Genomic DNA, 25666 nt, shown 5'->3' on the forward strand with positions numbered 1-25666 from the left:
AAAACTCATTTCAAGATTTTTACTGGGCCACTCAATGAGATCCACACTTGCTTATTCTTAAGCCTCTTCAATATAGCATTGGCCTTTTGCTTTGGATCATTGTCCTGCTGAAAGATTAATATCTGTCCTAGTTTTAGATCTGAAGTCTTGCCAAACTTCCCAGTATCTGCTGATGAGAAGCAGAACTGGAGCAAAGGAACAGGTAAAAGGCTCATTCCATTCTGAAAGGTAAAGAAAAGAAACACAACGTTACAGCTGTGGAGCCTTCTTCAGGTCTGAGGGAGAGAGACAAAGTAGTAAGTCATAGGATTAGCGATGGTGTTGCTATCCTGCCTGACACTGGGGATGGTGTTGACCAAGTTATGCGCTATTTTGGGGTTGTGTCCAAAGTAAGACCTTGTATTTAGACCAAAACGTTGCAATTTAGTCTTGTCTCACCACAAAACCTGATCAATCAGCTTCCTTCTTTCCCTGCAACTCGCTTTGGTGGGAAAGCCTGAAAGTGGGGAAGATCTGAGTGCCTTCCACTTCTTGCAGATCGACCTCATGATTTCACACAGCAAAGCATTTGCATGCTTATGCAATCCTGACTTTTCCATTTTCTTTCAAAGTAATTATGTCTGTTGTTATTTGAACATGTGGAGTAGGTTGGTACATAACAAATACTAATTGCTGTTTCAACGTGTGATGACTGTGCAAGTAAAAACTTTGTAAACAGTGTATATATACAGTACTGTATATATTTAATGGTTATTGTGATTATAAGTCTTGTGACAAAGCACTATATTTATATACTGCATACATATATATTTGAAAATAGTTTTCCTTAAGAGAGAAAGTACTGCGTTGGGGTTTATATAGCAACTACAGAAAAATAAAATATCTTATTTAAATCTCAAGGAAAATAGAAGAGTTTTCCTACCCTTTGCTGAGAATCTTACGCTTGCTGTAGTGTATTTTTGCATTTGAATGGGTCTGAAAAAATATAACTGAAAGATGAAAAGAAACACAACTTTTCAGCTGTGGAGCCTCACACCTGAAGAAGGCTCCGCAGCCGAAACGTTGTGTTTCTTTTTTTCTCTTTTCAGCATGGAATAAACCTTTACCTGATCCTTTGCAGTCTACGCATGGTGAGCAGCTATATACTTGAACTATATGTATTTATAATTGCAATTCTACAATTTTAATGTTACAATTCTTTCTGAAGCTGTTCCCTATCCCACTGTGGTATTTTAAAGATGACATTCTTATTTGTATTTTCAATTTCATTTGTAGGTGGGCTATATATTATTTTGTCAGTACAAATTGTTTACAATTGAGAACAAATATCCCATTTAAAGTAAAACCATTGTGATAAAAATCACTGGTTTATAACAAGACCTTGCCAAGAACCCTGTACAATGTGGTTTTATTACAAGACTTCTTCTATTTCTAGTTTGTAGCAGAGTAGTTTTTTTTGTAAATGCAATTTGATCACGACTCAATATCAATTGTCATGCCTGGCTGAACTGGGGAATCTTCACATCCCTATTCCTACATTGTTAAATCACGCGGTGGTTTTGATTACTAGTTGGAAACTGATAGCAGAAAGAGCGAACAGAAATATTCCACAATATTTCACAAGAGAAAACAAATATTCCATAAAAGATTACATTTCCATAAGTATACAAATAAGGGTAAACAGAACTTCCAAGGTTTCTTAACCATAAATCTGTATTTTTCAATTTACTTAAAACTGAAAACAGGACTTTGGCAATAATATAATGTTTTTAATTTTGTTGTGGGAATTTAAATATTAGTCTTTTTTTTTAAAGTGTTCAACATTTCTGCAAGCGGTACTTATGTTTTGACAATGACGCATGTGACAAAGTCAGCAGCCTGACAATAGCTGTGCTGTGATGAATGAATAAACACAAGAAATCAAAGTGCATTAGAGATACAATTTAATGGGATTAAAGAGACTCCTGTTGTGTATTTTTGAATTAATTTTCTCTCACTTTGGTGGAATATTCCATACTGAGAAACTAAATTGCCTGATCTCAGATCTCAGGGCATGGATAGCGTTCTGAACGGTGAGACTTAAGGCGAGTTAAAAATCACTGCTGTCTAGAAAAGCAATATACTGTATGGTCAATGCAAAGTAAAAATTATAGATGGCATTTCTTGAATACAGGACAGATGTTCAGAACGTTGTGTTCAATTTTGTTGCAGGCTCATGAAATACTGGTACCCTTTTCACATTTTCAGTTTAATATTCTAAAAATATCCTTGCTCTTTCATTTCAAAATTTACCATTTGAGATGGTGTGTGCATTTGAAGGTGTAATTCATTACCAGGATGTAAAAAAAAAACATTAAGAGGCTCTTAACGTTAATGAAAGGTGCTCTGTAATTGAATGTTTACATCATCCAATTTTTACATCAAAATTAAAATCCTTGAAATTTTGCTGTAGTCTTCAAGAAAGTACCTTCCACATAGTAATTTGGAGAAAAATCTATTATCTGCTATTAAAATTGTAATTTTGTGTTAATGTGTCAGAATTGCTGTAATTACGATTTTTATGCTGCATTAAACTCCACAGATAACTGGTACTTAGAATGTTACTCAGACAAAAAATGAGAAAGGTCATAGAAAAATGGCCTTTTCTCCAAAGGGGAAAAATTAATGTCTAAAAAGGAAAAAAAAATGAGTATATGTTTTTTCAGCAAGGAAGCCTAATGTTTATTTAATCAATGTAATGTAGTCTAGTGAAGCAATAGTTTTTAAATTGTTCAAAACTAATACGAGAGGATGTTTATTTTAAAGACATAATTAACAAACTACAACTTTTATATAAGGATTAAAAAGAATTGTATTGTATAGCATGTAAACATATGTACAGCATAGTAAGTTAAATGTAAAACAGAATAGAAATATCACTGGGAACTGATTTTGTGCTTGAGAAAGACAGAAAAGCTAAAACATATATCAAATTGGATGGCCATTAAATGATTTTTTTTTCTGAAATTATATTTTTACCTTTAGCAAGATTTTAAAAAAAGATGTTCCCTCTGGATTCCAAATGTCAGTCCAATTTGCTTCATGAAATGCGTGTTCATACTGCTTAGCTTCTGCTAAAATGTGCCCTTTACCCTAAACAACTTTAGAAGCAGAAGGTGTTCACAGCGAGACAGCTATTAATGAGTCAGGTGATTTCACCCACAGTGCGAGAACTTTGCAGGACAAGTACAGTGAACAAATACACCGAGTGCAGAAAACAAATGAGAAAAAAATTGCTTCCTTTGAGCTATTTTACTGGTGCAGTGCATTGGAAGCAGCCTGGAATACAACTTGTTCAACAACATGCAAGCATGCAAGTAATAATGATTAGGAAGTGTCCAAGGCGTAATGCATTAAATTGCCTGAGGTATAGAGTTCCATTATTGAGAGTTATTTTGCAGGTTGATTGATACTTCTAGAACTTGGCTTTACAATGTCAAGCCTTACACTTCCAGAGCATTATTCTAATTTTATGTTCAAAAGAAAGCTCACATGCAAAGTGTTTGCTTCAGTGTTGTTTTTACTTTACATTAGGTTCTCACAACCACTTAACCACATTTAAAACTAATTTAAATGAAAATGTCCATTTTTAATTGCAAACTTTACCTCAGTTTTTTTTACTAATTACATTGCTATTATGTTTGCCACATTAAAAATAATTTCTGTTTTCAATCAGAAAAATGATCCATTTAGGTTTTTATATATTGATTATATGGCAGCATTTTCATGCTCATAAATAAAATTGAAGCAATAATCTGCATAAATCTATTAAAAACGACAAAACTGTGTAAATATCAAACTATGTAAACCTTTATTGTGCTCTTGTTGGTGATGAAAATATTACTCTGTACATGTGAACAAAATAATTATTTAATTTTAACCGTGGTGCTTTTTTAATTACGTGAATGGTAGAACATTCCTTAGGTTTCGTGCCTAGAGAAAATTTAATAGAGCTGCAGGAGACCAACTAGTCTATGTCTATGAATTATGGGAATACATTTAAATCAGCTATTGCAATTTCACGGGGTTATGGAGGGAGAACCCATTGAATCTTCTGATTCAAGTTTTTACATGTATAATGTTAAAAATGAAGATACAGTATGCGACGGCTGTATTGTCCTAATCAGGGCTCACTAGTGTGAAATAACCAGCTCTGTGTCCAGTGACGTGGAATTGTACTGTAAGTCTCCTTAGACATTAATTCCTATAATTCAAAGCAGCTATGTGCTCTTAAAACAAATAAACCCAAAAGGTGTTCCTTGTAAGACATTTATCAATCATAAATAATATAAGAAATATAAATCAAATAATGAAAAAAATTATGATAGGCATGGGTAGTGTGTGCACACAAATCTAACAGAATTTCAACAGAATTTCTTTACTGAAAGAAGCCTGGATATCATGTCAGTATGACAATAACAGCAGGGCTGCTGGTTCCATATTCCCACAAAAGGGGCAATACTACCACCTGCTGCTATTAAGTCGCATCATCTGGTTGGAAAATGACGTTAAACAGCATCTTAAATTCTATTTGCTGCATCCTATTTGCTTTGTTCGCAATATCAGCCGTTGTTTAAATGTTGTAATAAATACAGATGATTACAATGTGCTCGGCAGTTCGTCATTTTGTCAAAATAGCCTTTTTTACAGGTTATTTTCTTGGTGGAAATAAGGTGCAGCTATCTCAACCAATAAACGTCATGTATTTCTTTCTGGCGAACATTGTGAATGCCGTTTCCCAGGAATCTTTATTAGTGCTACTGCTGTTTCAAATTATTATCAGTAATATAGATCCTGGTTTACTTTAGTAACTAATGAAACTTGCAGATTAGCAAAATAGAAGGATTAGCAAATACTGCACCTGCAAAGGCAAGTAAAAAATAAATGTGGCAAATGGTAGTCAATGTAGTAAATAAAAACACATAAAATAGTAAACACTGTACTTAAAGAAGCTACTCATAAAAATGACCAATCTTCCACACAATATGGGGAAGTGAATAATTTAAAACAAGGGTTGCTACACGAATATTCTATAATTCACTTGTACAACCTCACTGAGAATGCTGTGAGCTATTTTGGTCATTACATTACAAAAACTGATATTTCTGTTCTGGAATCAGTCCAGAATAGAGTAGCCAGATACACTGCCAGGCTTGTGTCCTGTTCTTACAGGCTACAGAAATTAAACCTTTTTAGACCTGAAAAGAAAATGGGACCTGATTATAAGAATTCCACATTCCACACCTTTAAAGCCATTGACAAAGTGATCCCAAAAGACTTCAGAATCAGCAATAAAAATTGACCCAGGATTGGAAACTATGGGCAATTGCATTTAAAACCAAGAACAGAAGGTGCATTGTTGTACAGGAACTTGAGCTGCAGAAACGAGGAAAAGTCTACCAACCCAGCTTGTTGACGCTGATAAAATCACTTATTTCAAGAAATGAAAGATCTATGGATCCAGATGAGATGCATTTCTTGAATGTGTAGTTTTCTTTCTTGAGTGTGTAGTTGCTGGTACTGTTGGTGTCAGCCTTCGTCTTTAATTTAAGAATAACTGAAAACGAGGTCTGGAATAACTAATACATCCGGTAGAATTTTTAAAATGAAAATGCCTGGACAGCGTGAGAACTCCATTTAATCCTTCCGATGTCATCTTCCGTTTGTCATCTTCAAATTTGCAACTATGTGATACGTTCTTCAAGATTCTTCAAGATGACATTCAGAAGAGCACAAACCTAAAATCCAAAGCATCGGAGATTGATGCTAAATCTGTGGTTACCAAGTTATGTATGTTCTTGTCTCTGCATTAGTAGTTTTGTAAAATACAAGACTGAGCTGTATTTCCTGTACTATATTGGGTATGAAAATGACCAGTTGTAGTGGGGAAACGTTGTCACCTGCTGTTTACAGGGAGTACTGCACACTAACACGGTAGATGCGATGTTCCACACTACAAAAACCACAATGAACAAATAAGCACCACAGCTGTATAAACTCAGTCCAAGCTATATATCCCAGAGTAAAATATATTGAATTAACCGACAAAGGATGTTATTTGTAACAGCAACTTGAATTTAGTCATTTGAGGTCTTGTCCAGCAACAGGTAAATCAGAGGTCTTACACTCAATTACTTATGATCTTCTGTTTTTTTTTATAACCTGGGCAGTAATTTAAATAATGTACCCAAGCATTTTCTGAGCTAGACCTGAGAAATTTTGCTTAAGGTTGTTGACAATTTTAAACCATTCACTTCATTAAAAGGTACATTTATTTCTGAAACACCTTAGAGGCTGGATAGAAGCATTATAATTGTGCTGGTATGCAATAATGCAGCGCTACAGTGTAATAAACCCCAGGTAACAACAGACCCTGCATTAAGTGGGACAGTGCTGGGTTAAATGAGGGTTAGTGATTGGGAACACCTCCCTGTAACAGGAAACAGGAGCAGTAATTAAGGTTTTGATTCTGTCATGTGGACTGTCAAACCTTAAAATGCCAACAGTAATACTAGAGAAAGAAAACAGCTTCAATCTGTAATTATACAGTACATCTTAGTGACAATTCACTGAGTTGACACATCCACAATAGGAGCATCATGGTATCCTTGACATCGAGCAGGTTTCCACTAATTATCACATGAAGCGATGATGCCTACAGATTAAAAAAAGTTCTGAACTATGCCAATCACTTCTTTCCAAATACAAACATAAAATTAGCATATAAAGTCTCTGATATATAAAAAAGGTGTAGTCTTCACAAATATTTTTACCCGTCCTTTTCTTTTAAGAGTTGTGTTAACATTTACAACTTCCAAAAGCATGAAAGGTTACTCTGAATGATCTAAACATTTATCCCAATTTCTCCCAAAAGCCATTCTATTCCATTTAAAAATCCATTTAGTGATTCAGCTTCAGAGTCCTGGACCTGAAATGCAAAAAAGAGAAATTATAAATACACATTTCACATTTTGCTTGTCAAAAACAATGTTAATGTTATTTTGACCTTAATTTAAACAACTTATACCAGCTGCTTGCACACCCCCTAAGATTTTATGATTTAACATATTTAGACATATTTGTCCATCACTTAGTAGAACTACTTACTTTTTCACAGAAAGAAACTCAATACTGGCTTACTTTTAAATAAATAATGACAAAGTAGAGTTTTTGTGTGTTATTTCTCAAATGAAGTTAGTTTTATCTACCGTTAGAACTTAGTGAGGACAAGGTGAAGGTCAAATATGTCTGAATATGTTAAACCATAAAATCTTAAGGGGGCTTAATTACTTTTTCACCAAACCGTGATGATTTACCTCATTGTGAATCACAATTCTGACCGGTCTAAAAACAAGTATTCCAGCAAATTAGTTGGGACTTCAAATCTTCAATTGTGTGTGATATCATGGTTCCATTCTATGTTCAGACAATGGAAAACTTTAAAATATTCTTTATTGCAAATGCTATAAAACATACTTTCTCGCAGACATAAATATCACATAAACAACAAAGGAGTGAAGAACTGAACATTTAAATTATGTGTATAAGATAAAGTTCATTCTGTGTCAAACGTGGCACACAAAACACCCCGGGTCCAGAACAAAATCTAGGGCCCAAGAGACAAACTAACACTTAATTTGTGAATCGTAAGGCAAGTCACTGAGCTTGAGTGGAAAAGCAGTGCTTCTGGGGCTCCTGAGTGGCTCAACCAGATTGAGCTCTGTGATCCAGATCTCACAGCCCTGGGTCACAACAAAGCCAGGCCATCTGTGCCTGGGATTCTCCAAGGGGCAGAGCACATTTGGACCAGTGCCACTGGGAATAGGCATTGGATTAATCATTTGGGGTTCTCTCAGAGAAACAGTGACCCCGACGACTTCACACTTGCAGTGATGTCACCACAGGATGAGCCACCCCTTCAATCAGCAGTTTAGCCCCAGTATATCTCAGTACAGCTTGTAGTATGTTAAAAGATTAATGACTGTACTGGTGGAAGGGTTATATGACCCTTTTGTCTCTTTCACATGCCTCTATGCGGTTAGCTGTGTCATACTGTATACTTAAGCCAAGATGTAAAGACACACTTGGCGATTCCAAACTGAGTGGAAATATAACAAAAAATAGCTGCTGGTTCTAACCATCCATCCATTTTCTAACCATTCTACTCAATTCAGGGTCACAGTGGAGCTGGAGCCCATCCAGGTAGGCAACAAACAGAAGGCAAGATACAGTACACTCTGGAGGGGATGCCAGTGTGCTGTAGGGCAGACAGACACAAACACACCCACCAGAACTGGTTTTCCCACAAGCCGATTAACCTACCAGTATGTTGTCGGACTGTGGGAAAACCTGAGCACCTGGAGGAAACCCATGTGAAGACAGGGAGAGCACACAGACTCCATGCAGATAGCACCTCAGGAACTGAATCTAGAACACCTGCACTGTGAAGCAGCAATGCTAACCAGTGTCCAGTACCACCCTGCTGCCCATTGCAGATTATCATAATAATGGGAAATTTGGCCAGGATGCCAGGGTAACACCCCTACTCTTTTCGAAAAACGCCCAGGGATTTCTAACAACCACAGAGAGTCAGGACCTCAGTTTTACGTCTCATCCAAAGGACGGCGCCTTTTTACAGTATAATAATAATAATAATCATAATAAATAATTGCTTACACTTATATAGCGCTTTTCTGGACACTCCACTGAAAGCACTTTACAGGTAATGCTGACTCCCCTCCACCACCACCAATGTGCAGCATCCATCTGGATGTGTATAGTGTCCCCATCACTAAACTGGGGCATTAGGACCCACACAGCCCACAGGGTGAGCGCCCCCTACTGGCCCCACTAACACTTCTTCCAGCAGCACCCTTAGTGTTTTCCAGGAGGTCTCCCATCCAGGTACTGGCCAGGCTCTCGCCTGCTGTGCTTCAGTGGTTTGCTGTTTGCTGTTGCAGAGTGATAAGGCGGCTTCATGAGATGAGAATTCAGCCATTCCTTACCAGCCAAGGGTTTGGAAGTTGTTTCAGGTGCAACTGCTCAGCCATGTATACACAGGGAATTCTCCTGCGTCCCTCCCTGGAAATGCAGGACAGCACCAGCAAGGGACGAGTGGACGGCCCCCAGGCCGGGTCAATCATGGCTTGAATCTGGGCCAGTTCTTCTTCACGGTCCCCACCTCAAAAGCCAGACAACACCTCAAACTGTGCCAGGTCAAAACCCTGAGTTAATTCTTTGTGTGTGAGTGTGCGGGTGTACGAAAGGGACACATTGCTATTTTTTGTGCCCAAGTCAGCATCAGCTCAATTCATCCTGACTAATTAATATATCAGGCTTCCTTTAACCCACTTTGATGAATGTTTGTTTGCCTCATATGTCATAAACATAATAAACTTCCAATATGCACAATGTGTTCGTGATGAAACTATTAAAACTATAATTTTGTAAGAACTCTGGGAATGTCGTTCTTACCTCCGTTCTCTTCCGCGTTGGCCACATAGATGAAACCATTCACAACTCTGCACACCTCCTGGACGTGTGGCATTGCCGTGTACTTGGCTGTGGAATGCTCCGCCTTGCTGTCTGCCTCCCGCAGGAACAGTTTGCTCTGGACGCTGTGCTGTTCAAGCCGAGCCCTCTCCCTTTCTTTCCTAGAGCAACAACATGCAGGTAAGAAATTCTCACTCGTGCATTCTCAGCACAGTTCCACTGAAACTTTCTCTGAAAGTTAGGGGATAAAAAAAAAATACTGATAATAGAATTCTACAAATAGAGACCACCAGTAGCACCAAAGTAAGGTTATGTGTATTAAAGTGCTCTAGTGGGCAGCATGGTGATACAGTGGCTAACATTACTGCCTCACAGCCCTGGGGCCCTGTGTTCAATTCTAGACCTGGGGTGCTATCTGCGTGGAGTTCATATGTTTATACATGTCTCCGTGTGTTCTCATGGGTTTCCTCTGGGTGCTCCAGAGGAAACCCAACTGTCGTGGGAAAATACGCCGTGGGTGTGTGCATGTCTATCTGCCCTGCAATGGACTGGCATCCTGCCCAGGGCGTACCCTGCCTTGCTCCCACTGCATGCTGGGATAGGCTCCGGCTCCTCCATGACCCAGACGTTGAAAAATCGGGCAGAAAATGGATGGATTATCATGGAACTACAGTAGCTCAACTACCAAAATGAAACTACCAAAAAGACAAATGTATGCAGATCCCTCCCACAACTCAACAGATGATCCTTATAATCTAAGTAATTTCCAAATTTGGATCTCTGTCATTGGGTCTATCCTGGACCCCCTGGAGGTAGTGGCTGAGAGGAGAATGGTGTCCAAACTAGAGGCCATCATGGACAACATCTCCCATCCCCTCTATGACACGCTTATAGAAATGAAGAGCATGTTCAGCAATAGACTGATCCATCCACGGTGCGACAGGGAGCGCTACAGGAGGTCACTCTTGCCTTCTGCCATAAGACTGTACAACGCATCCACCTTGCGTCTGGGCAGGGGCAACATTGACAGTGACCTGTTTCTGGACTGAACAGTAAACTGATACATCTGTTCTTTTTCTTTTTCCCGTTTACAACCGTTTTTGTGCAATATATGCCAGGGACCTGTGCAATACATTTATATTTATATTTATATTGTGCAATATTACTTTTTTGTATACTGTTCTGTTCTGGTTTGTTCTTTGTGTGTTCTGGACTGTGAGTAACTCTTCTTAGTGCACTTCTCACTGTACTGATTGTATTGTATGTATTGTATTATTATTATTATTGTATCATTCGTTACACTGTGGCTGTGTTGTCTGTGTTAAGCTGCTGTTGCACTGCAATTTCCCTCACGGGATCAATAAAGTATCTATCTATCGTACAGAATGTAGAGGAGCTTCTCTTTGATCCTATACTGTACACTACAGGCACATTTCTTGCTGTCTATGAAAATCAGCAAGGAGCATGGCTTTGAAAAGATAGTGCAAACAGTAAGCAAACTTCTCAAATGAAAAAAGTCAAACAGATAGACAGACAAAACCCATGACTGAGTAAACTTACTTTGTTTCCGAGTACAATGTTATAATGTTAAATGTCTGCTGGTTATTAAACCTGAAGCTTATTCCAGATCCAACACCTGCAATATCAAAAATTATAAGAATAAGGGGCTATACCAATAACATTGTGAACCTTTGAAAATAGCACAGTATACAGTTGTATGCAAACGTTTGGGCACCCCTGGCCAGATTACATGTTTTGTTGATTTTCTAAGTGAAAAGAAGTTAACACAACCTCTACAGGGAACAAACTCAAACTTATTTCTGCAAATTTTAATGCACAGTTACTATTTATTTGCTGAATGTAACAGATTGAAAAAAATAAAACAGTAAATGTGGCATGTGCAAACGTTTGGGCACCCTATCAGTCAGTACTTAGTAACACCCCCTTTGGCAGAAATCACAGCCTCCAAGTTTAAGTTTGTTAGCTGCAGAGGTTGTGTTAACTTCTTTCCACTTAGAAAATCAACAAGATTGATTGTGCCCAAATGTTTGCAAAAAACTGTATACTGCCATCAAAAGACATTTTATATATATACTGTATATTCGGAATGGTACACACCATTAATCTGTCTTTGAGGAAAGCCCGCAATAGGTAACACATCTGGAGAAGTCATCATTTTCCGCACGTAAGAGACATCCAGTTGCTCCAAGCCGGGGCCGAACATTGCAAAGCAGGGCTCGGAGTTAACCACCAGGGAGTGAAAGAATGATGTCACTGCCCTATACCTCGGTCTGAGAGGTCTTGATCGTCTTCTTGATGCTGGGTAACATCTTAAATACCTGCAGTACATAACAAAGGACACAAATACTGAGATGAGTTTCATTTCCCTTTAGCATAGTCTTGATGACTAGCACAGTACTGGTGCAAAAATAATCTGAAGGCTCTACTTACTCTTACAGCATTTATACACAACACACAGCAGTACTGTAGTTGTCAAATAACTCAGTGTTGCAGAGATGTGTGCTCTAAAATAAATGATAGCCTACCAAAGCAGTCACTCTGCAGTAGCACATTATTTATTTAATTTTCCATTTTTCCTTTGTGGCTTAATACATACTTCCTCATGCCCAGCTGAATTATTTGGGCGATATCGGACAAACCAGTTTTCTACGATTTTAGAATTTCCTTCAATCCTTCATATCTTAATTCACCCCTATGTAAGTGAAGCAGTATATTGAACTGGCATTAAGTAACCCCTGCCTCCGCTGTTGCCTTACAGACTGCTGCACAACGATCAGGATGAAAGCAGGGATGAGTAGACACAAAAACACATTAAAGTGAATGAAGCTGGACCAGTTTTTACAGAAGATAATAATATAAGATGACATGTTTGAACGTTTGTGGTTTTGGAAGTCTAACTAAACTTCAATACGTACTCTGCCATGAAGTCTGGATAACTCTCTGTGCTCTCATGTAAGGGTTTGTGGAGAGTTGCTAAATCTGGCAGGGAGGTACAGTCGATGGAGGACCAGGAAGGGATGTCTCTGAGAAGGAAGTATTTCCACAGGACTGGGTCTCGCACGGCAGAGCTCCAGTACTGGCTGGTGCTGCCCAGCTGGCACAGGTCTTGAGGGGTCAGGAAGGACATGACATAAAACTGGATATCCACCTTCAGCAAGAGAAAAGACAGTGAAAACTAACAAATGATGGAAAAAAAAGAGGTTACTTTCTTAGTGTACTACTTTTTCAGCATTAAAGGTATTCTCACTGAAAGCATGTGTTACAGTGAAAGCATTTTTTAAAATCTGAAAACATGTTTTGCCACACGGGGGGGGGGCTGCACTGGAGTGTGTCACCCTGATATCTGGGTTAGATAGAGTGAAACTCCATTAGACACTGAGGTTCTGTTAGAAATCACTTCAGGACAGAAGCCGTGAGTTTTTCTCAGTGGGACATCTGTTTGACAGACAATTTCTTAATCATCTACAGTAGATGACCAACATACTGCATGAACTAGAGAACGTGGAAGAGCCCTTCAACACATCTGACTGGTTTGGTTTTTGAGTATCTAAATGATCTGAGGATCTCATCCAAACATTTCTTGAAAGAAGCAATGGTCACAGCTTAGAAGAGTTAACTAACTATACCAGAACCCAGGAAACTGGATAACTTAGCAGAGTAGTGTGCCAAATACAGATCCCTATGAAGTGTACTACAGTATGTATACAGCACCAATTTGAACAATCACCTCTTGTATGCATCTTTCTATACATTAACAAGGTCTTAATCCAAATACTGTATATGCATTATACTTAATGCCTGCCAAATGTACCTTACAGTATTCATCTTTTATAACAGGTTTTATCTAAAGCTTTCTGAACATCTAAATTGGCCTATACCCTGTCATATAATTTGTATCCTTTACTGCTGTTGCTCTTTCAAAGATCCCTAAAAAGTTAATCAAGCCCTACCTTTTCTAAGGCTACCACTCTAGGGGGGTTGGACTATTGGACTATTGCATAGAAACTGACAACATGTAGGATCCAACAGCGCATGATAACGTTATTCAAACTCCCGCCATCTTTGGCACAAAGGAGTGCTTTATGTTCTTGGTTGATTATTACATTATTAGAATTAGTACAACGTCAACTTCCTCATTCTCCCTTGTGTGGCGTGAAAAACACACAATTTGCTGTTCGGGTGGGCATTACAAAAATAAGACTAAGTAGCCATGAAAAAGGCAACAGAAATAACATATACCTTTATTAAAAAGGCAACAAATAAGTATGGGAACTAATGACATTTGGTGTTGTTTTAATACAATAGTATGTTGGTCCTAGGACTTTCAAATATCCGCAGATATAGACAGGAAGAACAAATCGTAGAGAATCTGAAGTAATGGTGACTGAACACAACCCAGTCCTTATCAGAAAGAGCCTACATTCTTTCTGAAAAGTAAGACTACATTTTGTGTTGTACTGTACATTTCTGTAAAATTAAACATTTTGATCATACAGATTCCAAAACAATCTTTCTGCAGCTTGTGATCTGGGTCTGCCTTAAAATGTACAGGGCCTGGTTTAAAAGAAATCAGTGCATTCTCAATGTCCTCTGGAATAGAATCAATTTACTATACAGTATTCTGTATCTAAGAGTTAAACTTCTCCTTATCCGGTAACTTACACTGTAAAATGCAGGTATTATCCCAGCTTTCAACACATTCTTTTGTTCTTTCATCGCACTGTGCTGTATAACTTTGCAATGTAAATTTTGATTTAAAAAGTTGTCCTACCGGTAAACTGTCCAAGTAGCATGTCCTTGTTATTTTTTCTTGATCTGAATTTCCTTCAGTCGTTTCATTTTTCGTTGCAATTTGGAAATACCTGTCTCTAAACTTCCTCAAACTGTTAATAACAGCAGATTCCAGACTACTCCACCTCCCTTCAGCCATCGTCGCTGTCAGCGAGTTAACATTGGTTTGACAGGTTAAGATACAGTAAAGAGGTCCTTAACTACAGAATATAGTAAAAGCGTAGTTATTTGCACCTTGAAAACGTGCTATCAACCTGAAAATTAATTTAAGTCCAATATCTGCGATATATTTTAACAAATGTATCACCGCTTTGTCGTCTTCCTCAACATGAAACTTAAGAAATATCCGTGTCAAGACCCAGTTCCACCCAAGCTCAGTAAAATCGCAGATGCTTCCGAAACAGACGCTCTAAGTTCCACGTCTCCCAGAGTATGAGAAAAAACAAATGCATCGTGGTTATTGTAGTTCTCTGTAAATGGTGCCTGATTCAAATTCAAAGAGCTTTATTGTTATGACCGGCGAAATACAGCATTGCCATAACACTCGATCTTATCCATTATTATTGTCTTCGTCCTCTTGATTTTTTCTTCTCCTGGGAAATGTGGTGAAGCTGCTTATTATTAACCGACATAATTCCCTGACAGTTATGGTGAAGGAACAAGTAACTTCAACATCCTCGTCTTTAATCTGCTGCTGTAAGCATCTCATGGCATGGCAAGACTGCCCCCAGCTACAACAGATCTTGTACATTTCCCATTAGTCTGGCGTGAGCTCACTTGAACCCTGAGCACACAATATATTTCAAAGTTATGGACATCTCCTACTTTTAGGTGGTGGATTAGGTGGTGGTGTGTCTAGTTTCTTGGGGTGATGCAAAATCTTTTGAATCATCCTTCCAGTAAAGTAAAAATACTTGACTTTTTACACGGGGTATAAAAATAATTTAAAAAAAAACACTTTTTTCAAGTGGCATGAATATGCTTGAATGAAGTTTTGCTCCTCTTCTTCTGATCCTGGCAATTTCTGTAGCCACTTTCTCTAACCCATTATCTTATAATACACGCTAACAAACCAGCAACATGTAGACACTTTAATGGTTGCCAAAGAAAACTATTTAAAATATGCATCCTTTTTCAAATAATGTCACTCCTTTTTATTTCTTCTACTTTACATTTTATACTAGTTGTGGCAAGATCTCCTCCATTGGATGACCAGATGAGGAGTTTCCCACATGAAACACTCCAGACTCTGGAAAAAAACTTCAGGGCCAAAGTATTTCTTGAATTTATATTGATAATCAAGACACATATATACATAACACAAAACATTTCCTGAAGTCTCTGGAACTCTGCAGTAACACACAGTACAATTAAGCAAAATGAAGACTCAGGATACCAGTAGCCCCATAAACTGTACTAAGTCTACCAACCTTGCTAGAACTAACAAATACCACTAAACTATAACTGCCTGTGAGAACAACCTAACCTTATATGCAGAACAAACCTGTGAAATTTCAAACTTCCTATTTCATCAACAATTAAACAACACAGGTACTGTATTGTAGGCTACAATATTTTGAAGGGTCTGAATTGTGGCTTTGGCGGCCTCTTGTGGTAGCCTCTCTGTCATTACAGCTCTCAGCAAAGCAAGCCGCCAGTTTCTCCATCCATTCTTTTTCTAACCCACTTTATCCAATTCAGGGTCACGGCGGAAGCGGAGCCTATACAGTACCAGCCAGCAACAGGCACAAGACACTATACACCCTGGACGGGATGCCAGTCCACTACAGGGCAGACAAACACGCACAGCCTCATAGAAGAGACAATTTTCCCAGAACCCTTTTAACCTGCACGTATGTATTTGAACTGTGGGAGGAAACGAAGCACCCAGAGAAAATCCACACGAACACGGGGAACATACAAACTCCAGGCAGGTAGCACCACAGGGCCACGGGGCAACAATGCTAACCTTCGCACCACTGTGCCACCAGTTTGTTACGTGTAGAATAAAAAAAAAAGTTTTGTAAAGACAAGCACTTGTAATTTATGGCTCTACATACAAAATAGAAGTGAGGAAAATGTACTACTTGTCTATTTTTTAGAAGGCATACAAAAATAAACCTTTTTGCTGAATGCACTCTATCTATAATAAATTGCTACAGCAAATTGCCAAGTTTTTAAAATGTCAAATGTTGCAAGTCTCTAATGGATTTTGCCAGTGTGGTACACAGCAGGAGCTGTGCACAAGAAGGCTCCTCTCCCACAGGCTTGAGAGCTTGGTATTCAGCCAAGTACTAACTACTGTACTCTAAGTCCTTAAGACAATCTAGAAGCAGAACATTCAAAGCCTTATACTGTATGTGAGCAGGAAAACCTTAAAGTTAACTAACTTTCATAAGTGTAATTTGCACAGGATGGGAATTATGTGCGTGACATGTTTTAGCAGTGGTGAGCATTGCTCCCTCTCTGCACTTGGACCCTGGGTTCAGTGCCAGACCTGGGCTGCTGTCTATGTGGAGTTTGCATGTTCTCCCTAAGTTAATGCGGGCTTCCTCCAGGTGCTCTGATTTCCTTCTACACAATCCAAAAATATACTGCTAGTTTAAATGGTGTCTGGGAAAATGGGAGTTGTGTGCTATGATGCCGATTATTTTTAACTTGTACACAGACTGCTGAATTCTGAAAATGCTGAAGTTTAGTATCTTAGCAGATATCTCAGAAGGCATTGCACTAGCTTAATCAATGAAGAAATGGCAGATATTAATACTTCAGCATCAGAAAGGCAGAGAGGAAGATAATTCCCATGTCATGTTCCTAATATGAATGTTAGCTGAAAGGACAGGGTGAAAGGTAACACCAAGAATTCTAAAGTCCACCAAAGGTTTGATTTCAGCACCGTCAATAAGATACGAAGAAAATGTTCAGAACCACAGTCTTGTCAGTTTAGCTTAGGACAGCTTTCTTGCACCCCTTCCTTCATGTCAGACATTTGCATCAGCACACAGTTTGGGACTGTGCTAACTGCCCTTGACACCTACCTATGTACTGTAGGATGACAGACTAAGGACAGTTTTTTAACACAGGTGTGATAGCTGCAGGCTTTAAACTTCCAAGGACAAAACAAAAATTTGGAGAGAAACTGATGAGGGTAATAACAAATGGACAGATCTGAGAACCTACCTTAGAGTAGGTGCAAAGAAATAGGGTTCAGGACACAGGTAGGTCATATTTCAGCTATCACCACAGACAGTATCAACACCAGTATCAGTAAAAAGAAAGAGACATGAACCCATGAAAGCAGAACAGTTGACTGCAGAAGATGAGGCCAGTATTGGCGATCAATACTACATATATTGTAAATATAAAGGTTGAATGTGTTGCTTTGGTCGGTAGAGAGGAATAGCAGATCTTTTGTCTATTTCAAACATTTTATTGATGGCGGATTAAAATCCACACGATCTTTCTTCAGATTACATTTTAGAAAATGTATCAGAAGAAAAAATCACAACATCAATTTTATTGTTCATAGAGAAATCAGATGTAGTCATGGCAGTTTGCCATAATGTTATCCTTGCTGAAGCAAGTGAGTACATATTTACAGTAAACGCCAGGAAATGTAAGTCATCAAAAAATAAAAAGATTCCTAAAATGGATACATTTATATTTTAGACATAAAAAAACAACCAAACCCAAATACATTTTAAAGGATACTAACACTTCTCCATTAAAATTTACACTATGAAAATATAAACTAGTACCCATCACTGGGCAATATACCCTTGTCAAAAAAACTTAATACTCAATAATTGAAACAAACTACCTTTAACACAGCACATACTGTGCATAGAACAATACTGTACATACTGGAAAATGGTAATAAATGTGATTTCATTAAAAAAAAGTTTAAATACAAAGAGTTGCATTTATAGCTTGCTTATTTCTGTCATGCACTCTTAGTCAACAGTCTGAAAAATAAGTGCTTAGTGGATTCTATTTCTTTACTGCAGGATATTCAAAATTTCCTTTGCATTTTCAGTATTCCAGCCCTGACCCTGGAGTGGCCCCTCACACACTGACAAATATTTATGCAATATTTGCATTCCAATGTCCCTGAACTGTAATGTCTCCTCCTTTCGGTCAGATGTTTCCCCACTGCAGTCTTCATACTTCACTGCCCAAAAGCACATCTCTCCAATGTACATCATGGTTAACAGGTGGGTATCTGAAAAAACACCTGGAAAAGCACAACAAATTAAAAAAAAACATTATGGATATGTCTGCGGACCACACATTTCATATTTTGGTTTGCCACACCAAAGCTTTAAATTAATAACCTCTCATTAACAGCTGCTTGTCACCAATAGATGATTCCAAATAGTGTAAATATCTTGATTACTCAAGTGTTCACCCTCTGAGTCAATACTTTGCAGAAGAGTATTTTGCAGAAATAAAAGCTTTGAGTCTGGGTATGTCTATTTCATCCTAGCAAATCTGAACTGTTTTGAGTCTTCCTCGCAGTTTTGCTCAAGCTCCGTCAGGATGGATGGGGAACATTGGTGAACCGCAATCTTCAAGCCCTTCCACAAATTTACAGTGTGATACAAGTCTGCGCTTTGACTCAGCCACTCAAGGGCATTCACCTTCTTGATCTGAAGCCACTCCAGTGCCACTTCAACTGCAAGCTTGGGGTCACTGTCCTGTGTACTCCAAATTTTCTGCCCAGTCTAAAGTCTTTTGCTGACTGAAGCCAGTTCCCCTCAATTTCTTGACTAAATTCATTGTTCTCTCCAGCCTGACAACTGCCCATTCAGGCTAAAGAGTTCGCAGAGAATTTTTTGCTACATGGTCTCAGGGTCTGCCATGTGCCATTACGTGTTTTTTTTCTTAGGAGTGGTTTTCATTCCTCTCCGATAGAGGCTAAATCTGCATAGTGCTCCAGAGGTTGTGGATCTGCACTGGGCAGGTTCTCCCATCTCAGCCATAGAACTCCGTCGTTCTGTCATGGTGGTCACTGGGTTCTTGGTCACTTCTCTGACTAAGGTCCTTTCTGCCCAGTTTCTCAGTTTGGGAAGATGGCCTGTTCTAATAAGAATCTGGGTGGGTCCATATTCTGGGAACACACTATATGCGTTTTCTTCTTCCCAGATCTATGCCTCCTCACAAACCTATGCCAGAGATGTACAGACAGCTCCTTAGTCTTCATGGTACAGTTTCTACTCTGGCATTCACTGTCAATGGAGGGACGCTGCATAGACAAATGTATTTCTTCTGAAATCAAGTCAACCAATTGAACAGACCACAGGTGGACTCAATTAACATTTTAGGGTGATCTCATGGAAATTAGAAGCACCTGGGCTCAATTTGGAGTGTAACAGCAAAGAGGGTGAACGCTTATCACATCAAGATATTTCAGGGTTTTCTTTTGAATTACATGTAGAACATTTCCAGAACACTCATTACTCTTTGACATTATACAGTAATCTGTGGACATCAGTGGGGAGTGAAGACACTTGTTGAAAGAACTTTTGTATTTCCTAACTTTGAATACGCAGATGTAGCACAGAAACATGCAGGTACCTTCACTTAGTAAGTTTGCTGTTGATGAATCATGAAACACAACTCCATCATTTAGTTTCACGCAGTTTCTCACTTGTAACATCCGCATTAGGTAACGGACACCTTCTTGAAGACACTAAACAAAATAAACATGAAATAGCTTTAACAATGCAGTTCTAAGATGCTAAATACAATCCATACTTACTATTTAAAAAACAATGTAACAATTAGAAAAATGTAACATGTTCTGCACATATGAAAATAATTGTAGAGAAGGAGTTGCTCCAATATTTTGACTGTGATCATGACTACCCTTCCTGTTCTGAGAGGCTAACAAAATTGTCTTTAAATGTTTTTATTTTACATTAAAATCAAAGTCCTTTCATGTACTTACAGTAGGTACCCAAAAAACATGTTTCTGGTACATGTACAGGTAGTGGACAAAAAATGGGACACCAAGTATACTGAAAGGAACAACTGCCCCACAGGTACGGCTAACACATTAATTAAGCAAACAATATTTGCATAAGCACTTAAGACAGGATTGTGATATCTGTGCATTTATTCAAAATGCAAAGCAAAACAAGTGTGCAACTGCAGAACAATTGACTGCAACCTGAAGTGCAAGTGAAATCAAGCCGCAGTGCAAACACCTCTCATCACACTTGGCAATGCACATTTTCAAGGCAAGTGGTGCAGGGAGCACAGGCAATGGTCAACGAATCAATGCCCCCATTCATAGAACATGTGTGGTCGCCTAGTGGTTTGAGGAGCATGACATTGATGATATCCATGTGTCATGACCTTGTCAGTTACAACTGAGCGTTTATGGGACATTCGGGAATGATGCCTGAGGCAACCTTTTCTACCTCTACCAATCTCCTGCAAAATTCCAGTCTATGGTAGACTCTAAGCAACAGCACAAACAGGGCTTACTGGCTGCCCCTGTTGGCCCAATACACCATATTAATGACTTTACACTGGTGTTTCCAATTTTTGTTCACTAACTGTAGTAGCAAGAAAAGCTCTAAGAAACCCAATATTAGCATAGCATTGCCTTAATGTGGAAACAAGCAAGAATCAGGCCCTATAACATTCATTGCAGATTGGAAGGTCCAGTTATTGATCAAACCATTCCAACAAAAATGATTTAAAGAATTATTAAATAACATAACACCAAGTGCTTAATCATAAAACATCTCCTCACAATAAGAAGTAATTTTTACCGTTTTTAAATTAGTTAAAGACAATCAAGCCAAAATGTAAACTACATCCTTCATTGTGAGTTAAAATGGAAGACTTACAGTCATCGTGTTGACTGGCATAGAGATTGCTTAATTATTCTTTGCATATGTTTCATTGTAGCAGCTTAATCAATAACTTGAGGTTTCAGGTTTAAATAAAGATAAGGCAAGTTGTTCTGCTTCAACTGTAAATCACGCATTGTTTGGGAACTTAGCTAGGCATAATGAAACAACTGACGTAGTTCAAGTAGGTACCTGTGTCAGCACGCGTAGGCAGCCAAGGAACAAGTAAAGGCTCCACAGCCGAAATGTGTTTCTTTTCTTCTCTTTTCAGTATGGAATGAACCTTTACTTGTTCCTCATAATGAAACCAAATTCTTCTTGCAAATTAAAGGCACCCCAATATAGATCATTTTATTACTTAAGATACCAATACCGTTCTCACAAGTATTTTATGATCACTACTAATGCCAACGTACTAAAAGTAATTAATAGTTACCTTTAGAAATGTTGTTTTGTTTTTTTTTATCCATTGCTTCCGTTGGTGTAGGGTGTGACAGTACATATACAGAAGTGCTCCCCTTCTCCAGTAAAGGCATTCTAGCAACTCTAAACCAAGGACTGACTGAACCTGTGCAGAAAAGGAAAGGCTACACATTTAAAACAGAATCTTTAAGGAAATGTTAATATTCTGTAATTGTGTTCAACATCTAGAGAACTTAAGAATTTCTATTTGGTAGGGGAGAATGTACTTGGTAGGCAGGAGATTGCCGGATTAAAAACAGGAGCTTTTCAAGATTAGCACTCCCACAAATGTGGTAAAGGCTGAAGTCAGCTGTGGAACTCTCAGGCTTACATGTCTGCAGTGTTATCAATGAGCATCATACTGACTTTCCTAAGCATTTAAGAGCTCTAGTGTTACCAATGTGTTTACACTAGCGATAAACTCTGAAATAATCCAACAAAAGGTATATTCCGTAGTCCAAATGCTATCAAACAAATTTCAGAACATATCCTTATATATAAGATATGAGTTCAAACAATTTAAGGTCAGGTTGTTTAAGAGTAAGTTGTAAATTCAGTAGTTTCTGTTCTCATTGCCTGACCGAAAAACTGACGTATGCATCAAATATAAACATCCCTTCAGTTTTGCAGAGATAAACATCCATGAAATGTTCACAAAGTACAAAATAAAACAAACAGTAAGCAGGCAGTGACAGATTCAATTCACAAATGCCCTTGTTAAACACAGATTACACCTACAAAAAAGGCGGGGCAAGTTCAAACGTTGTAAAATAAAGAGGTGTCTGATTCTAACATACATCTTGTCCAGGTGCAAATCTTGCTGCAAACACTTCAGGTTCAGTGAGGTCTTGCAAAAGCTGCTGAATTTTATAAGGTGAACAGTCTTCAGGAAATTCTTGATCCACAAGTTTATTTTCTTCATAGAAAGTGATATCTAATATGACCTGTAAAGATAAAGGAAACCAACAGCAATTTAAGCATCAGTTTGTAAAACAAGACATCTCACGAATCCAGTACTCACCTATATGATTTTGCAACTGAAAATGTCTTCTAAGAACCACTGAAACAAGTGTGTGAGTTCTTTTGATATTGTAAGATGTACATGTCAAGTGGTTTCATACTTGTATTTACTTCCCACTGCAAATACACAATCATTCTTACATTCATTTGCATGCTGCTTTAAACAAGCTCCATTGCTTTTCATAAAAGCACAGGAGGCTAGTAATATCCTAATGATCCTTGTTTTAATTAGGTTATTGATTTTTTTAACCACAGGGACAATTGTATAGCCTCTTCGGTACATACAGTATACAAGAATCCACTGAAATAGGAAAAGATCAGGCCTCAATAATAGACAGGACCTTAAAAACTTGCGTCACCTATTGTTCCGCAAGTGACCTAAAAGGCAGTTAAAAAGTCACTGTACTCTTTTGAACCACTCAAATGCAAACTAATGCCTGACCATATTAGTATTTTCAAGTGAAGTGTTAGTTTATTCACTGACTTTGACAATATACGCAAAATAGTCTGTAGCATGCTTTCAATTAAGTCCGTTGGACATTCCAGCCTTTTCTGAGCATTTTCATTTGATTAACTGCAATACCTGTGTGTAATCCTGAAGCAGTTTTGGGAGACTGTTACTTTCTCCCCCTTGTCTGTAATAGTTTTTCAACTTGTCTAGTATGGCAGATGCATTCTGTAAATAGTCATCATCTAGGAAAAAATACAGTATATTATTACTTGTTCATGGGAGCATACTTTGTATAAATAAAAGACTACTATTACGTTACACTAGTATTACCATTAAAGAACTAAAAACTTAAAAAATGATTACCACATTCAAGTTTACAGTTTCACAGCCCTCTGCATTGACCGCATTTTAGTTAAAATAATTACATTTAAAAATCATATAGTAATTGGTCATATTTTACAAGTACCTGAAATCTATTTAAATAAAACTTGTATGGCATCTTTCTAAAATGTTTGAATCAAATACGGTTTTTAAAAACGTTTGCTGTATGAAATGTATAAAGGTAGTGTGAACAAAACAAGCACGTCAATGAAACTATAACCATGAAAACTGAAATCATGAGGAAGGGACACAATACAGAAAATGGAATGGAATGTGTTCAGATTCACAAATACCTAGAGAAATGATACAGAAGGTATTAGGATAACAGTGAGTCCATATAATCCTTTTAACTATTACTAGTATTGTCATATATGCTGAGCAGTTTAGTATGACCATTTAAATGAGATTTCATGAAAATTCCCATGACTATTTCTTGATTTAACTTCAAAACAGGTATACGATTAAAATATAGGATATCTATCATTTCTTTACAATGGGAATTCAGTTAATATAATGAATAATTTACAGTACAAAACAATTGTTCACTACACTGGGGTAGGAGGTGGGGTACATTGCATGCAGGTAGGAAAACCATAAAACACAAAAAATAACATGGGAAAACCCAAGTTTCAAGAGGCTTGAAGAAAAACAAAATAGCTGCTTATGTGGACATCATTTTAATCTTCCAGGTAATATGGAGAAGTAATAAACATGGCAAAGAAAATGCTTGGATGTATGTTTCAAAGGGTGCAATTAAAATTAAGGGATGGTATTAATGCAATTGCAATGTGGTTAACACATCACACAAAACATACTGTTGCTCTAGAATCAGTCTATGGAAGAGCCAGCAGATACACTCTGGGCATCAAAGAAATTTCTCACATTCACAGGCTAAAAAAACAATGTTAAATACTTTTAAACAGAGGGATACTTTCCCTCAGAGGGAAGGACTACATTAAAATTTGTGCATTAAAGGGACAAATATCCATTTCGTGTCAATAAAAGGAAAATAGTTTTTGTATTTATAATAAAATTCCATTTAATCTGTTAAATGGAATTTAACAGATTAAATTCTCCCAAGAAGAAACACCGTAGAGCATCACAGTAACCGGATAAACGTGCACAGGACAAACGTTATTTCTGCAGTACATGTAGGGTCTTTTGACAATATAAATGAATTTGAAGACACTAAGGAATCTTAGCAATTACGTTTCTCTATTAAAACCCTTGTTTTAAATCCGGACAAGGTTGTCAATTTTCAAAATTCCACCTCGTTCTTTACCGACATACGCCATAGTAATAAGTAACTTTTTCACGCCGAGAGAAATTCCATTTATTGCAAATATTATCACTCACAGCCTTTCCTCGATGAAATAGCAAGGTGAAAGTTGCAACCAAACAAAAAGATAAACGAAACAAAAACGGTGACTGATATTTTAGCTGAAAAGAAAATAATTGCAGGGTTGTTCAGCTGCTGACATAGTTCAAAGAAAACGTCAAGATCAGAATATTTAACTTTTGCGCCAAACGGAAAAACTATCCGAATATATTTATCGCGTAATTAACGTCCATGGGGGAAATCCTAACTTCAGTCGACAAAGCCAAATCGAAGACCTTCACACATGTCGCATTTTACAGATGATGGTTATAATCCTACGCAACATGCTACGATTTATTTTTTAAAAATAAAGTCCATAACAAAAGCTGAATATCGGCTTGTAAACGACACATCGCATCCACACATGACGTACTTTATCATTTATCAAGTGTACATTACCCTGTTTTTCCAGTCTAAGACTGGAGCACTTGCTGTCCAGCTCAAAAATTCTCCGTTCCAGCTCCAGCCCAGGCCTCCTGCAGCCGTCAGCCATGATGGAAACCAAGTCACGTGAACCAACGGTTGAACACGTGGAACGAATTTGTGTCACGTGATCTTCCGCCGTCCACGCCAGGGTCTGACGTCATTGTAGGAAGAAAAGCAACCTGCCTACTGGAGGCCGAGGTACTATATACGTGTACAAAATGAGACAATTTTCTTTTTCTTTTTTATTTAAGCATTTACAACAACAAAGAATACAATACAAACAAGAGTACATATAACATTTAAAGACAAAAGATTCGTCAGGGGTACATATTGCAAAAAAAT

The 25666-nt window shown here is 37.9% G+C and overlaps 2 protein-coding genes across 2 annotated transcripts; both read right to left on the minus strand.

Annotated features, from left to right (window-relative positions):
* Positions 1–6564: 6564 nt before the first annotated feature.
* Positions 6565–14777, minus strand: fbxo4 (F-box protein 4). The gene is made up of 7 exons (XM_088909851.1): positions 14324–14777; positions 12468–12700; positions 11650–11870; positions 11092–11167; positions 9514–9692; positions 9045–9220; positions 6565–6967 (listed from the first exon to the last, which is right to left on the minus strand). The coding sequence occupies exons 1-7, from the start codon at positions 14480–14482 to the stop codon at positions 6884–6886; spliced, it is 1128 nt and encodes a 375-aa protein (XP_088765977.1). The 5' UTR covers positions 14483–14777; the 3' UTR covers positions 6565–6883.
* Positions 14778–17752: 2975 nt separating this feature from the next.
* rimoc1 (rab7a interacting mon1-ccz1 complex subunit 1) lies at positions 17753–25410 on the minus strand. The gene is made up of 6 exons (XM_088911557.1): positions 25298–25410; positions 23272–23381; positions 22466–22612; positions 21643–21774; positions 19921–20035; positions 17753–18577 (listed from the first exon to the last, which is right to left on the minus strand). Exons 1-6 carry the CDS (start codon positions 25389–25391, stop codon positions 18342–18344), a joined length of 834 nt encoding a protein of 277 aa, XP_088767683.1. The 5' UTR covers positions 25392–25410; the 3' UTR covers positions 17753–18341.
* Between the last annotated feature and the right edge of the window lie 256 nt (positions 25411–25666).

Source organism: Atractosteus spatula, chromosome 3 (genome assembly GCF_055471065.1).
Source record: "Atractosteus spatula isolate fAtrSpa1 chromosome 3, fAtrSpa1.hap1, whole genome shotgun sequence".
Taxonomy (NCBI): domain Eukaryota; kingdom Metazoa; phylum Chordata; class Actinopteri; order Semionotiformes; family Lepisosteidae; genus Atractosteus; species Atractosteus spatula.

What these genes read in the sequence shown, in the direction of transcription:
- fbxo4 (XM_088909851.1), bottom strand. Translation starts at nt 14,482, where the DNA reads ATGGCTGAAGGGAGGTGGAGTAGTCTGGAATCTGCTGTTATTAACAGT. An exon ending in TATCCAGACTTCATGGCAGA is followed by an intron (nt 11,871 to 12,467) that starts GTACGTATTGAA and finishes TATGTACTGCAG; the next exon opens with GTATTTAAGATGTTACCCAG. An exon ending in ACATTGTACTCGGAAACAAA is followed by an intron (nt 9,693 to 11,091) that starts GTAAGTTTACTC and finishes TTGTTGCTCTAG; the next exon opens with GAAAGAAAGGGAGAGGGCTC.
- rimoc1 (XM_088911557.1), bottom strand. Translation starts at nt 25,391, where the DNA reads ATGGCTGACGGCTGCAGGAGGCCTGGGCTGGAGCTGGAACGGAGAATT. An exon ending in ACAAAACAACATTTCTAAAG is followed by an intron (nt 20,036 to 21,642) that starts GTAACTATTAAT and finishes TATTTTGTTTAG; the next exon opens with TGTCTTCAAGAAGGTGTCCG. An exon ending in AGCAAACTTACTAAGTGAAG is followed by an intron (nt 18,578 to 19,920) that starts GTACCTGCATGT and finishes GTGCTTTTCCAG; the next exon opens with GTGTTTTTTCAGATACCCAC.